The sequence below is a fragment of the Hordeum vulgare genome, chromosome 1H (genome assembly GCF_904849725.1).
Source record: "Hordeum vulgare subsp. vulgare chromosome 1H, MorexV3_pseudomolecules_assembly, whole genome shotgun sequence".
Classification (NCBI taxonomy): Eukaryota; Viridiplantae; Streptophyta; class Magnoliopsida; order Poales; family Poaceae; genus Hordeum; species Hordeum vulgare.
This window is the reverse complement of record NC_058518.1, coordinates 421342723-421357668: the sequence shown is the minus strand read 5'-3', so window position 1 is coordinate 421357668 and position 14946 is coordinate 421342723. Positions and strand designations below refer to the sequence as shown.

General features: G+C 50.8%; 2 protein-coding genes across 2 annotated transcripts; both read right to left on the bottom strand.

The window, feature by feature from the left end:
* Positions 1–3149: 3149 nt before the first annotated feature.
* Positions 3150–6292, bottom strand: LOC123442069. Its single transcript, XM_045118184.1, has 2 exons — positions 5996–6292; positions 3150–3954 (listed from the first exon to the last, which is right to left on the bottom strand). The coding sequence occupies exons 1-2, from the start codon at positions 6128–6130 to the stop codon at positions 3634–3636; spliced, it is 456 nt and encodes a 151-aa protein (XP_044974119.1). The 5' UTR covers positions 6131–6292; the 3' UTR covers positions 3150–3633.
* Positions 6293–8573: 2281 nt separating this feature from the next.
* LOC123442058 (probable E3 ubiquitin-protein ligase LUL4) lies at positions 8574–12694 on the bottom strand. Its single transcript, XM_045118176.1, has 4 exons — positions 12014–12694; positions 10348–10840; positions 10122–10249; positions 8574–8856 (listed from the first exon to the last, which is right to left on the bottom strand). Exons 1-3 carry the CDS (start codon positions 12487–12489, stop codon positions 10136–10138), a joined length of 1083 nt encoding a protein of 360 aa, XP_044974111.1. The 5' UTR covers positions 12490–12694; the 3' UTR covers positions 8574–8856; positions 10122–10135.
* Between the last annotated feature and the right edge of the window lie 2252 nt (positions 12695–14946).

The window sequence follows — 14946 nt, the reverse complement described above, 5'->3', positions numbered from 1 at the left end:
CATCGATCTAAGCTGGGTTCCAGGCCGGCAGCATGGGATAGCAAGGATGGACGTCATTTTTTTATCGTTTGTTTCCTTCCGTAGTCGGACTGTGCTCTTCTTCATGATGCTTGTATGTATTGTAATGATGTGACTCTGATGTAGCTTGTGGCGAGTATAAGCCAACTCCTTATACTCATCTTTTGAGTACATGTACTTGTAACGATATCCATTCTTGCGAAACGATGAGGTGCATTTCTATCCCTGTCAAGGCCCTCGTGCCAAAATAAGGATAGGACCGCATTTTGGGCGTTACAAAGGGCATCCCCTAGCTTATGTTAGTAAGGCCATGGGTCCCAATAACAGAGGTTTCTCAGTGTATGAAAAGGAATATTTAGCTATTCTACTTGCTTTCGATCAATGGAGACCTTATTTGCAATTCCAGCATTTCACCATTAAAACTAATCAGAAGAGTTTGGTACATTTGCAAGATCAGAAGTTGCACAATGTTTGGAAACAGAAAGCTCTCACCAAGCTCACGGGTTTGGAACATACAATAGTCTACAAAAAAAGGAGTTGAAATTTCTGTTGTAGTTGCTCTTTCAAGGAGACCACACAATAGTCAGCTCTTTCACATTTCCAAGGCACAACTTGTGTGGATGGAAGACAATGTGGCCAGTTATTCTCTGATGACAAAGCCACTAAAACTTTGCAGGAACTTGCAGTGAAACCCTCTGCTAGACCAAATTTTCAGTTAGTTCAAGGGTTGCTAAGGTATAAAGGATGCATTTGGATTGGAAATGATTTGAAACTGCAAACCAGAATTTTCTATGCCTTCCATGACAGACCTATTGGAGGTCACTCTGGATTCCTTGTTACATATCATAGGATACATTCCTTGTTCAAGTGGACAGGGATGAAAAAGTTTCTTCAAGATAAAGTGCAATCTTTTTTAGTTTGTCAGCAAGATAAGCCTAAGAGGGTTAAGTATCCTGGTCTGCCATCTCCATTGCCAGTTCCAAACAAAGCTTGGAAAACTTTCACTATGTACTTCATCAGTGGTTTGCCTCTATCCTATCCGTTTGATTGCATATTTGTGGTCATTGATAAGTTTACGAAATATGGTCATTTCATGCATCTCAAGCATCCCTTCACTGCTGACAAAGTAGCTGAAGTTTTCCTAGACAATGTGTATAAACTACATGGTATGCCAGAATATATAGTATCTGACACAGATCATGAGTTTACTAGCAACTTCTGGCAAACACTCACTCACAGAACTTGTACCCAGTTGAACATGAATACTGCTTATCATCTTGTTGTTGATGGACAAACTGGGAGAATTAACCAACAAATTGAGTGATATCTCGGAAGTTTTATCAACTGACATCCTTCCAAGTGGAGTAAGTGGTTGTCTATGTGTGAGGTTTGGTATAACAACAACTGGCATTCAGCAGTGGGTAAAACACCTTTTGAAGTTCTTTATGGACATACTCCTAGATATTTTTGTGTTGTTGCTAGTGATATTATTGCTCTTGTCGACATTCAACAGTGGTTGTTAGACACAGAAGTGGTGATAGCTTATGACAGGCAACATTTACTGAGAGCTCAGTAGAGAATGAAACAAGTGGCAGATAAAACGGAATTGAGAGATCCTTTGAAGTGGGTGAACAAGTGTTCGTGAAACTACAACCTTATGTGCAATCTTCAGTGGTGCACCGAGCAAATCATAAGCTCGCATTCAAGTTCTTTGGTCCTTATAAGATCATTGGCAAAATTGGTGATGTTTCTTACAAGGTGGAGCTGCCATCTGATAGCAGAGTTCACTCTGTTTTTCATGTATCTCACCTCAAGAAGGTAGTGTTACCCAATTGCCATGTTCACGGTGAATTACCATCGTCCTATGCATATCTCCAAGTACCCTTGCACGTTCTACAACACCGGGTGCACTAGCAAGGCAAGCGCACTATTGCACAAGATTTAATCCAGTGGAGTGGTTCAACTCCAGAAGAAGCAACCAGGGATGATTTGGAGTCACTTCGGCAAAAGTTTCTTCGTGCAACGGCTTGGGGTCAAGCCATTTCTTATCGAAAGGGGGATGTGAGCGTCACCGATGCGAATACTACAGAGGAGATCGGGCGATGGAGTGTTGCAGATCAAGTCGTTGTCGACGTAAGTGATGAAGAAGTGGGAGCACGACCGAGGCCCAAGTCTATGCAGCCCAAGAATCTTCATCAATGGCTTGCAGGCCCGCTGAAGCGGGTGCACTATTAAATAGTCGTAGGTACAGTCGCGAGAGGATTTGGCTAGGATTTGAACGGCTACGGTCGGGACTTGTCGTGTGTAAGTGGATAGAGGTGTGGGTGGGTGTGAGGAATTCTTCTATCCTAAATGCAAACCCTACTCCGATTCGTCATGAATTCGCAAGCTGGGCAACTGAATAGCTAGATCCTCACAATCTTAGGATTGGTTTTTCTTCGCTTTAGGTGTTACACGAACTCTATATGTTTTTCCGTATTTCGTCTTTTTATTTTTATTAGTGAGAAATAACATTGGTTGGCTGTATGCATCTTAATTGTAAAGAGGCCGAGTGTAATACTTAATTTTTTAAAATAATAGAGTGTCCATTTTCGAAAAAGATTAAAACGACAGCCATTACGCCTCTGTACAAATGTTGCTGTCAGCCCCGTTCAGTGTCGCGGTGCACTCTAGGAGACGTCGCCCACCACCCCGGGGATTCGGCCTGCCGGCCACACTGCTGCACCGCCGTCACCGTGCGCCTCGACAGTCAACACCCCGTCCCTGCGTGTGCGTGCACATAACCAGACTGTACATGCCTCCCCCACACCAGTTGACCATCGCCCAAACCATCCAGCCGAAACCCCGTCGGTTTCGTGCTGGAGGTAGCTACTCCGATCGGGGAAATATCTTTCTAGACAAGATCTTGAGGCGGAGGCGCGCCACACCCACACGAACTCCCAAACGCAATCTCCCCGATCCCCATGTTCCACGGAGGGGCGGCGCCGCAGCAGATTCCAGATCTACCTAATATACAGTACAGTACTCCGTAGTACATGTTCCAAGGCCTGCCCGAGATTCCATTCTACGGACGGGAACGGGATCCGACGGAGAGAAGAAAATGGAACGCACGCATGAGCTAGCCCAGCACAAGACATCAATCATTACTCGTTTCATTCTTTAACAAGGGGAGCAGTAGCACTAGCGGCACTTACATTAATCTTATGCAGAAGAAGAAAAGAATATAGTAGTATAGAGATTACAAAAAATCAGCCAAGGGAACCACGGCACCACCACATGCACGCCAGCTTTACTATACATACAATTCCACTGTGGGGGGGAGGAGGCAGGCAGGCAGTACCCTAAAATACTACTCACCCCTCCAGCTTATTATTGGTGTGGTGTGCCCTCCCCTGCATGCATCCCCAGGGCTCCCATTACACATTTAACTAACCCTGGGAGCATCAATGGCTTATTTACTGTACCATAGTAGTAGTATAACAGTAGTAGTAGTAGTAATACACAATTAAGCATATTAATTTAATTAATCCAATCCCCATTTGAGAACTCAGCACTGCATCTGGAGCTACGTACTTAATTAGTCGGCCATTTTTTTCTTGTTTTTGGAGTGCATTTTTAGAGCAGGTTCTTTCTCTTGACGGGCGCGTCGGCCTGCGCCTGCGCCTGCGCCTTGGCCTTGTGCACGGCGGCCTTGGAGCCGCTCCAGTTCCTGCCCTTCCTCTTGGGGTGCGCGGAGCCGGGCGTGGACCGGGGGATGAAGACACCGGTGCCCTTGCTGCCGCACTGCTGCTGCTGAGGCTGTTGTTGCTGCCACGTTCTCCCGGCGTCGCCGGCGCTGTTGTTGGCGCCGTAGCTGGCGGCGTGGTGGAACAACGTGTAGGCCGGTGGCGCCAACATCGACGGCACATGGGGCGCCATAGACGACATGGAGAAACCCTGGACGATTCCGAATCAAAAATCGCTAGCTGTTAGTGTCGAGGCGGGCTGTCGAGTGCACATGATGTGATGCGATGGGATCATGCCATCGTGCATGCATGTAGTATGCTCAAGCTTTATTACTAACTTATACACACTTATTAAAACAAGATTACTACTAAGAAAAATCCGGTGGCCCATAGGAGTAGGAGGCAGCAACTAGCTCTGTTGGTACAAATAACTCATGCCGACTTGCGTGCATGCAACGCTACTCGATCTTGTCACATAGTAGTACCAAGATAAATAAAGGAACACATGATATAGAAAATAAAGGAAAGGAGAGGAAACAGCAAACATGCAGTACGAGTCGCGTGATGAGCGGTTTGTGTGCAAGCAACACAGATAGATTCGAGGCTAAGCAAAAGTCCAAGCAACATCGATCGATCACTTGGTCGTATGCAAGATGATAAGTGTCCGGACGATCGACGCCACTCCTATCTTTTTTCCTATAGTTAAAAACAACTGATTCTTCGTCAATCATGCACGCAGGGTGAGCAATGACTGCGCTACTACTAATTAGCACCATCTACGTACGTGCGACGGTAACTAATAAACCGATTAACTAACCAGTGGAGGTTAAAAGTAGTACTAGAGTACAGTAATCTTTGGAGCGGTAAATTACGTAGCAACTACGCACCGCATGTTGGCGCCAAGCGCGAGAGAGGGACATGCGCAGGTGGCGAGGACGCGGATCGTCTACAGCCATGTGTACGTGGGGCTCCGTTGGGAGGGCGTACCTTGCAAGCTTCTACTTCAGGAATGGCTAATGAGAGGGACATATGTTTCTTTCTCTCTCTGTGGCTCTCAACACGAATGAAAATATCACTAACTGTTAAGTGCACAGCACATCAGGGGCTGACCCTTTCCTTAGCCCTAGCTAAGCATCCGGGTTAGTTAGTAGAGCAGACGAGTTGGTCTCTACTTGTCCCATTTCTGCTCTCACCGGGAAAAGCACTGCCGCTGATGCCAAGCTCACTTGACACTTAGAGGACAGCGCTGCTCATACGACTCTTTCAGAATTTCGGCGGAATTAAATGCGATCCAATCCAAGCAAAGCAGGTTCTTTATGATATTAGGCCTAAAAAAAGGCTTAGTCCGCCGTGGCAGAAGGCCCCACCGCGGAGCAGGATTTGGCAATGGCAACTTGGGAAAAAATGGTCAATTTCACAGAAAAGGTGCTTGTATCCTCTCCTCTCACCGACTGACGTGCGCACGAAAGGTACGTACATGTAACTCCTGGCTGGCTGGCTGGCTGGCTGGTGCTTATCCATCAAAAAATTCTGCGCGTAAACAAAAGGGAAATTCTGCGCGTACGCTCATGCAACTGGGCAAGCGACAGGTAGCCACTCGATCCCTCCCTGGATCCACGCCGCGACCATCTCAATCAATCAGTTTTTAACTCACCACTTAACTCGCGGCGGGCGGTGTAAGAAGAGGCCTGCGCACATGGCTGACTTTAATTAGGATGCTGCTAATTACTGCTCCCTTCTTCCGGAATTACTACTACTTGTCATGAAAAATGGAGTAACAGTGAGACAAGGCTGTTGCTTATACCAAGTGAAGAACTCTTGGCATGGAGACCACGAAGAACGAGGGACGAACATGCATAAGTCGCCTTGTCTTCTTCACTTACTTGTAATCAGGGGAGGGGAGGGCAACAGGAAAGCATGGTTTGGTGTGATTTGATTTGGTCGTGCGCGGGCGCAACCATGTCATGTCATGTGGTCGTGCTAGCCGCAACTACCAGGTAGGAGTACGTACTACCAAGTTAGCAGTACCACCACCACCACCACCACCACCAACTAACTACCAATCGAGGAGAGCCAGCTGCAAGAACCTAACAGAAGCACAGCTAACTAAAAACGATGGATGGTTCGATCGATCGAGCGAGCGAGCGAGCTCACACACGGCATGCATGTAGATGGAGAAATGGCAAGGCAGAGCAGTAGGCTATGAAAGCAGGAAGTAAAGGAGATGGGGAAGGGCGGCGGCGGCGGCTCACCGGTGGGAGGTGGACGGCGGCGGGGAACTGCGCGGAGCCGAAGTCGGCCTCGTCGTCGTCGGTGATGAGGAGCGAAATCCGCTTGCTGAGCTCCGCGAAGAAGACGTCGTCGTCCAGCTGCATCTCCACCTCCATCTTCCTCCTCCTCTTGGAGCTGTCGCGTGCCGACCTTGCTCGCCGGAGCTGGAGCGGTTGCTTAACAGGCAAGGACGGACGGAGCAGCAGACAGCAGTAGCAGGGAAAACAGAGGGATCGTTGTGCCGCCGAGCTCGGCCGCGGGGGGGCGCTTTAATAAGATTTTTGAGGGCAGGGGGGTGGGGTGGGGCCGGTGGAGCAGTTGGCCAATCCCTGGTTGGAAAGGTCGTGGGTCCCACGAATGTGCGGGCGCCTGCCGCACATACAATCTGGTCTCTGCGGTGAGGTGCGCCCCCACATCATCGCCGGAGGCACAGGGCGGGCCCGCACGTCAGCAAGTGGAGCCCTCTTTGTTTCACTACTAGTACAACCCGAAAGGGAAAAAGGAAAAGCCGGGTCTGCTCCGGGCAGGAATTGCGGAGGGATGGAGGGTAGCTGGGAGTGCGAGCGAGGCTATCACGGTGACGATGAGCTACTCGATCCTCCCCCCTATCCGTTTCCGTTTCTGTTTCTGGTCAGGCAGACAGGGACGATGGATGGTTGGGTTGGGTGGGTTGGATGGACGGCGCTCAGCGAGCTCGAGCCGTTCCGTTCTGTCCATCGATCGCGCCTTCATTCCGTTCGTTGTCCAACGAAACGCCGAATCCGTCCGCACAGTGTTTTCTATCGGATTGGATCGTCGGAATCCAGGAAGTCGAGTCCGGATCCGGCGACCACGCCAGGGCTCCTGCGAGCCTACGGGCGTGAGAGAAAGTGACGGGTTATTATTATTAATTATAGTAAACGCGGCGTTATCTATCTATCCATCCGTCTGCTGCTCCTGGACTGGACTGGACCGGATGGAAATGGGAATGGGAATGGGAATGGAGGAGAGGATGAGGAGGCTCCGGCGCCGGGCTGGCCACCGAGGCCACATCGCGAAATCCGCGGTCGAGTTCCTCATCACGACGCCGTGCACCGCCGCACCGCATCGTCCGCTGGCTTTGCCTGCCCACATGGCCGCCAGGGTGGGGGTGGTGCCGCCCGTCCTCTTCAGCCTGTCAGCCCGTCCCCGGACGCCGGGACCCACCCACTTTCCTTTCCTTTCCTTTCCTTTCCTTTATGTGCACCTGCGAAGTGCGGACGAATGAATGAATGACCGCATCCGCATCCGCATCTGCATCAGCAGGCTGTACCGTGATTTGATGAGCCGGGCTGATCCAAACACACCACGATTCCCGAAAGGCTGGCCATGTCGCACACCCTCCCTTCCCCCTCTCTCTCTCTCTCACTAAACAAGGCATTTAAGTACTAAGTACGCCGCCAAATCGCATTTAGGTGCGCGCTGGTGCCGGCCTGCAATAGTACGTACGTACTGCTGTTTCTGCGGCCGAGGTGGTGATTGGTGGTGGTAATCATCATAGGAGGAGATGAGAGGGAGATGAGAGAGAGATCCATATCAGGGGCCTACAGTGCGGCAACAGTGGTTCGCATCATGGGGCAGGACAGGGGGGCTCCCGGGTTGGCCGCTGCCCCTCGGTTCCTATCCGAAACCCCCGGGGGATTGGATCGGATCGGATTGGACTGCACGAACCACCCAACCGGCGCCGATCAAAGGCCCCGGGCGCTCCACGTCGCTGAGACTGGGCAGGATGGGCGCGGCCGCCCGAGGCCACTCGCTTGCTGCTATACGCATTCTGTTTCCATGTGCACGTTACGTTAACCTCCCTTCCCTCTTCAGTTTTGGGGGAGGGCGCGTACGTACGGCCACGGGAGTACGGCGAGCCGTTTTTGGACGGGAGGGAGGGAGGGGGGGGCGAGCCAACGACTGGTGATGCCGCGCGCGTGCGCTTGTGTGGCTGCCGTGACCGCCGCCGACGTAGGCTCGCACGGCGCCACGGCCTTGGGATTGGATGTTTGCGCGCTGGCGGCTCGTGTTGCAGCGCCGCCGCGGGGTGCCGACGGGCGACAAGTAGAGGCAGCTGTGCACGTTGTGCAGGCTGTCAGTGGCGAGCCACCAGCTTGGGCCAACGTGCGCGGGCTTGCGACCTGGCTGGCACTATCCGGCAAGTAGCAGCAGCACTGTACTGTATCTGTATGTGGTGCTGCCTACCTGCAGTAACGGTGCGCACGGTGCCGCCCATGCATGAGCGGTCGGCAGACTAGACTTCCTTCAGATTGATTCCATGCCTAGGAGAGCGGTAGAGTTTCCCAGGTATTTTTGTCGGCACCAAGGTTTTGCGACAAGGCGATGGGCGCTGCAAATTTCTAGTTTCTCTCCGAGTCTCTTGAACCTCTTTCCACTGTTGGTTACGATTCTCACAGTGGGAGGAAACGGAGCGAAATATCGTCAGAGACGGCGATGCGTCAGGTCTTGAGTCCACCACAGGATTCACAGGCAGCGGATACATCATAATGATCTCGGTCATCAATCTCGCCATCAGCGAACTGAGCATCTCCAGGATAAATAAAAGTGCATGTCCTTTCTTCTCAAAACAGGTTGTGCCTCACACAAATACTAGCAGCAACCAAATATGTACACGGATTCACAAGCTTAGACGCTTTTTACATGTTTGGGTATGCCCAATATCGGCCACGGCTTTACAGTTGTACTGTACAATTCATATTCGCCATTCTCCAAAGACTCTGCCCGCTAACCAGAAACAAAAAGAAACTTCGGGGGCTGATCAAGCCCCATACACCATCACTTCAGCTTTTATTCACACATCCTCGACATGTGGAGCAAGCTGTCAAGCAGAAACAAACACCATTACACATTGTATAAGAAAGAAAACTAAAATTAAATGGATATAATCTTTTCAGACGCTTCATATTCGCTTGATGTCTCTACGATTGTGACATAGCCACACACTTTTGGTTTCTTGGACTACAACTTTGGTGTACCAATATAGGTAGGGAATGCAAAATGATGCTACAACTTGGACCGTACAAAGTTACAGAGGGAGCATTTGCTTCCTCAAGATTCATTTTGGCTGCCCTTCTGGCCCTGCTAACTGGCACAGTAAAAGATCCACCACTCCTAATATGCAGTTTCGAGTTCAGATCCACCAAATTAAAGGAAACAAAGGTATTTCCTTGCAGTGAAACAATGTTGTATGCACAAAAAGGTGAGCAAAAACTTCGACTGAGTAAAGAATTTTCATGCAGTTGTACCCACTCAGGAAAGGACTCTAAATTCATAGCTTTGTATCAGCAAATGCAGCAATGCTGGACCTATAAGTTCGTATGTAAGACAACCCACCCAATTTGTTGAATTTTATATGAAGTGCTAACTGCCCGATGTAATTGCAGAATGCATAACACCTGAATTAAACCTGCATCTACTTAATGTGTATCATCATCTACTAAGTTGGCGTTCATGGCAAAACTGATGCACCAAATCAAGTCCATATAAAATGATCATAAAGCATTTAAGCTGGTTGAAGCCCCCGGCGGGCTTTACACATCTTTCACCACATTAATCTCTAAAGTAGGGCCCTGACACTAAGCAGCGAACTATGCCTTTGTTCCATGGCTAACTAGAACAGGGTACACATGGATTGCAGTATGCCATACATATTGGGAGAAACTTAGCCAGAGCAAGTGTAGTGCATTACATAACTATAAAGTTAACACCAAACAGAGAAGATGTACAATGTTGAAAATTAACTCAATAGAAGGCATGTTACAAAACTTTGACAAGGGTTGGTTTCGATGAACCATGTCCTAGCTAATACTATATTTAGAGAACTACCAGAAACATTAAACACACATAGTTCAAGCGTCAATATTAATTACTACTCCCTCCGTCCGGAAATATTTGTCGAAAAAATGAATGTATCTAGACGTATTTTAGTTCTAGATACATCCATTTTTATCCATTTCTTTGACAAGTATTTCCGGACGGAGGGAGTAGATCGCAACCATCAACACAACTATACACTTTGAAGACTGATACATACTATTTAGAAATATATGGACAATAAACGACAGGATGCAGCAACAACCGTACCAGCATAGTCTTCCTTATGGCTCAGCACTCCTCACTTTGATCTCCATTAGTTTCTCAACAGGCTGTCTGCATATGGGGCATTTATTTGACTGGAGCCTTAGAGCTTGTGCACATTCACTGCACATACACTGTACAACACAGGACCAATCAGATAACAACATTCAGTAATGTAAGTGAGGTCTGAGAAAGCAAAAGTAGAACTACAGGCTACAACGAATTATCTTACCAAATGCCTGCACGGAAAAACAGCAGTGTCCCTTGGCTCTGTCAAGCAGATAACACATTCTTTCCCCATGCCATCATCATCAGCATCAGGAACATCAGCTTCCGTGGAGTTGACAATCCCATATATTTCTTTCAGTTCATAGCGCACACCCTTAATCCACAATATTTGCTTGACAACTTTGACTTGAAGATCATCATTATGTTTCTCTATAACAGCAAGTGTAATTTGTGCCCGTGTGGAGTTTACTGTCTGATCACCTTCCTCTGGAGATGGTGAAGCTTCTGCATAAACTACCAGTGGGTATACTTCCTCTGAAGGATTTGAAAGCTCATCCAGAGAAAAGAATCCCAGATCAATACCAGACCCAGAGGGCTGGACATAATTTTGAGCCAATCCTTTTTGGAAAGGTATCTTTGTTGGTGTCTGCAGGTCTGGATACACTGAAGAAAAATTGCAGTCTTTTCCTTCCTTGGCAAAGTAATGTATAACTAAACTGCAATGCACAAAAATAAGTACAAAATATGGTCATTAAACGCTAACTTGAGCTGGAATATTAACCAGGCTTGGTTAGAGGTCAAAACGACCAGATACAATTTCACCTAGTAAAATGGATTTTATAACTAGCCAATATGCCATGTACCCATGCGAACTAATGTAATATGTTACACCTATGCTGCAGTAATTCAGAAAGAACTACAGTTGAGAGTGATGTACAAACCCTGGATACAACATTTATAACTTCTTAAATTTAAATAACCCCTACCTTTAGAGGGTTTTGATTCAGATTTAGAATACACTAGTCGAGCAAATGCATGTAACTCCTTCTCTAATCTATCCTTCACTATAGATGCAAAGATGAAGAAGTCACTAATCCACCAGAATGGATAGATCCGGTGGCCCTCTTCCTCTCACCCCCGGTTTCTCAGCCCAACTTGAGCCTCCGAGCCACGGCCCAGAGAGAAGGGCATGGCTGCCCAAGCTTCGGGTTCGGCCCGGCACGGCCAGCAATGCCGGCCAGACCGCCGCTCCGGCAAAACCTTGGACAGAATAGACCTTCCCCACCAAAATTTCCCATTCTTGAAGCTGGAGCTAGCTGGAAGCCAAACAAGATCAACTGATCTATGGTGGAGCTGCAACTCCTGGTTCCCCACCAAAATTTTCCATTCTTGAAGCTGGAAACCAAACAAGATCAACTGATCTATGGTGGAGCTGTAACTCCTGGTTGGAACTGCTCCAAAGTGGATTTGGTGGAGTGGAGCTGATTTTGCCACGACCGCACTGCCCGTCGTCACGGGTGTCACTGACTGACGGGTCCTATGCAATTATCTATCTTTTGTTTATTAATAAAAAAATGGATTTAAGGAAGAAGTTTAGGGGAACTGATAAAAGTTGTTTCCAGTAAACTTTCCATAACTTCCACGGGAAGGCCAAAAATCCAGTTTTATGGGTAGAATTTTAATTGAACTGTTGGAGTTGTTCTAAGCTTCACGTAGGTCAAGTTTGTATCCAGATTCCAACAAGAGTTTGTCCTAAAATATGAGCTGTAGCCCCCCCTCCCCCTAGGTGAACTAAACCCTACAGGTCAGCAAGTAGGCAGTAGCTAGACAATTTAGAGCAGGCAAAACAAATCTAGCCTTGATCTCAGCGTTGGAGACAGCTATCTCACCTGCCGTCGGTGACCGCGTCGAAGGTGAAGGAGACGAGGCGGCGGTCAGGGTCCCCGGCGTCGGGCACGAGGCGGATGGTGTCCTTGCGCAGGTTGATGTCGTTCTTCACCTTGAGGGCCTGCTGGTGGCCGACGAACTCGGGCGGGGGGCCCGTGAGGGCGGGGATCTGCGACGGCGGCGGCTGGGGCGCGGGGTGCCATGGGCCGTGGTACGCGTGCGGGGGCGGCGGGTGGTGGTGGTGGTAGTAGTAGGCCGCGGCGGACGAGGAGGGCCCGTGGTGCGGCGGCGGCGGGGGAGGCGGGTGGTGGGGGTGGGGGTGGTGGTGAGGCGGCGGGGGAGGCGGGTGGTGGGGGTGATGGGGGTGGTGCGGCGGCGGAGGTGGGGGCGGCGGGTAGTTGGAGTAGTGGTGGAGGGGCGGCGGCGGGGGCGGGTAGTAGTCGTCCCGGCGGCGGCGGCTGGAGGACGAGCCGCCCATGGCCTCCGGGTCTGGGGAGGAGGAGGAGGAGCAAGGAGGGGAGGCTGAGCCGGGGTTCGGGCGGTGGATTTGAGGAGGAGGGGGATGAGGAGGTTGCTTAGGCCGCGTGAGAAGAGAGTGCGGGCGTACGGCGGGGTTGACGCCAACGGGGGAGAGGACTCCGATTGACTTTTTCTGGCGAGGTGGGATTTTTTTTATTTTTTCTTTCACGAGGGGAGGGAGATCCCGCGGTGGAAGGAAGGAGCTGTCCCTGGCAACGGCGCCCTGCTCTGGCTCGGCCTGCTTCCCCTGTCACCGTCGACGCACAGTTTAACGGACCGGGACAGGAAGGGTGCGGATGGTACATCTTTTCTCTCTCTCTCTTTCTTTTTGCCACAAAAAGAAGCATGCTAGACCGTACCCAGACCGCCCGAGAGGGGAGGGAAGGTAACGTGATGCAACCGAAACGCGTTCTGTCATTAATAGTACCAGTAGTTCCGAATTTGAATCCATGGATATTTGAACTCATGTGATGAAATTGCATGTTCAAACCCACAATTCAACCTTCGAGCAGCTCTAACCCATCCCCATCCCCCCCCCCCCCCCACCCCCAAAAAAGAACTTTAAAAAAGTCACTCAAAGACCAGAGTTTTAGCGCCTCACCGCAAACACCCTCGGGCAAGTCAGATTCTCAACGCAAATCCTAAACATTCGCTCACCCCTTTGGTTCCCAAAACCAAAAAAAAATCATCCATCTTAAAAATTATTATGTCTTGCTCTCTCTTAATGCTTAATTTCAAGTTTTTTTTACGGGAGCAAGTTCCGCTTCCCAATGGCCATCTCTCACCGACATCAAAGTCATGGACGATGACATCTTCAGAGTAATAGTCGACGCGGCGTTGTTAACTTCAACGAGCCGTGTCGATCCACTCCTAATTCAGTTGCTGCATATCTCCATCTTTCGAGCATCTTCCTGTAGATGCCACCTCCCATCGTCAAGCCAAAGTCCGCGGTTGCCACCATGCCGCACCTAGCCACCACCACCTCCTCAATCCACTCCCCCCTTCCCCCCCCCCCCCCCCAAAACAAGCCCTCCCACACGACTTTTTTAGCGCCGGTGGTGCAAAATCGGTCCAATCGCGCCTCCAACTCCTCATTTATCGCCGGTTTAGGCCAAAATAATAGCCGGCGAACCCGAGCCGAACACAGCTCTCCGAGGGGTGCCTGGGAGTGTTGGGCGAAGCGAAAAGCCAAGCGGGCCCGCTCTGTCGACCGCAGCTGAGTCTTTCCCGTCGTTTTCTCCCCCTTCCTCCTCCATTTCCCCGCCCCCTCCCGCCTCTCTTCTTCCGCTCCCGCCATCCGTTCGCCATGCCGTCGAAGAAGTACACCTTCCCACGGCCCGCCACCACTGCCGATTCCAGCCAGCCGAAGCAGAGGAAGTCGATGCCCAGGCCGACGGGCGTTTCGGATGCCGAGTGGAGGGCGGACGCCCAGCGCCGGGGGGCGGTCACAACAGACCGGCGGAGGAGGCTCGACGCCAAGAAGATCAGGGACGCAGCGGTGGCCGCCGCGGTCGATGAGAAGAGGTGTCCCGCGCGGGCATGATGAATCCGCCCGGCCGCAACCCGCAGACCGCATGGAGAGGTCTCCACGGCGTTGTGTCGGCCACCCACTCACTAACGTTATGACCCTCGGGGTAGTCGCCTGGCTACTCCGACGGCGATACGCATGATGGCTTCAATCCCAACACCACCTTCCCGCATGGCGCGCCGCAGCGTTCCTCCCCTACCGGTTTCGGCCACGACTCGCGTACTCCCTCGCCTACGTTTAGCGCCGGCCTCAACACCCAGTACAGCTACTCACCGACGGTGTACTCGTCAGCAGCCTCGCCATGGACGAGATCATCACAAGCGGCTCCGTCGCCGCCGTGTCGCACCCGGAGTTCGGAAAACAATGGACACCACGAGCATCAAGAGTTTAGGTTCCTTCACGTGTTCTCCAGGATCGACTCATGCGAGAAGTGGAGGGAAGTTTGGCTCGCTCTCGACAAGGCCAAGGAGACCTACAACCCAGAAACGTCTGCCCCCGCTGCGGTAGAAGGGCGCTCGGATGGCACCAAAAAAGCCATGGCGGCGAGGGACGCGGCGCCCGCTGCCCAACAGCTGCAGGCTTCGATCGAGCAATGTACCGCCGACGTCAAGAGCAGCGCTGCCGGGAGGGAGGAGAAATCCGATGCGCGGTGGTCGGCGTTGATGATCAACGTCGCTGCGAAGAAGAGGAACACCAATCTGGAGTTCTTGATGAGGGCAGACACGTCGACGATGGACGAGAAGGTGAAGGCGTGTTACATAGTACAACGCGGCCTCATCTTAAGCCAAATGCCAGCACCGACGGTGAGCACAACGGCGACCACGGTGACCATGATGACCACAACCGCGACCGCAAGGGCGACCACAACGGCGCCCAGCCCGAACGCAG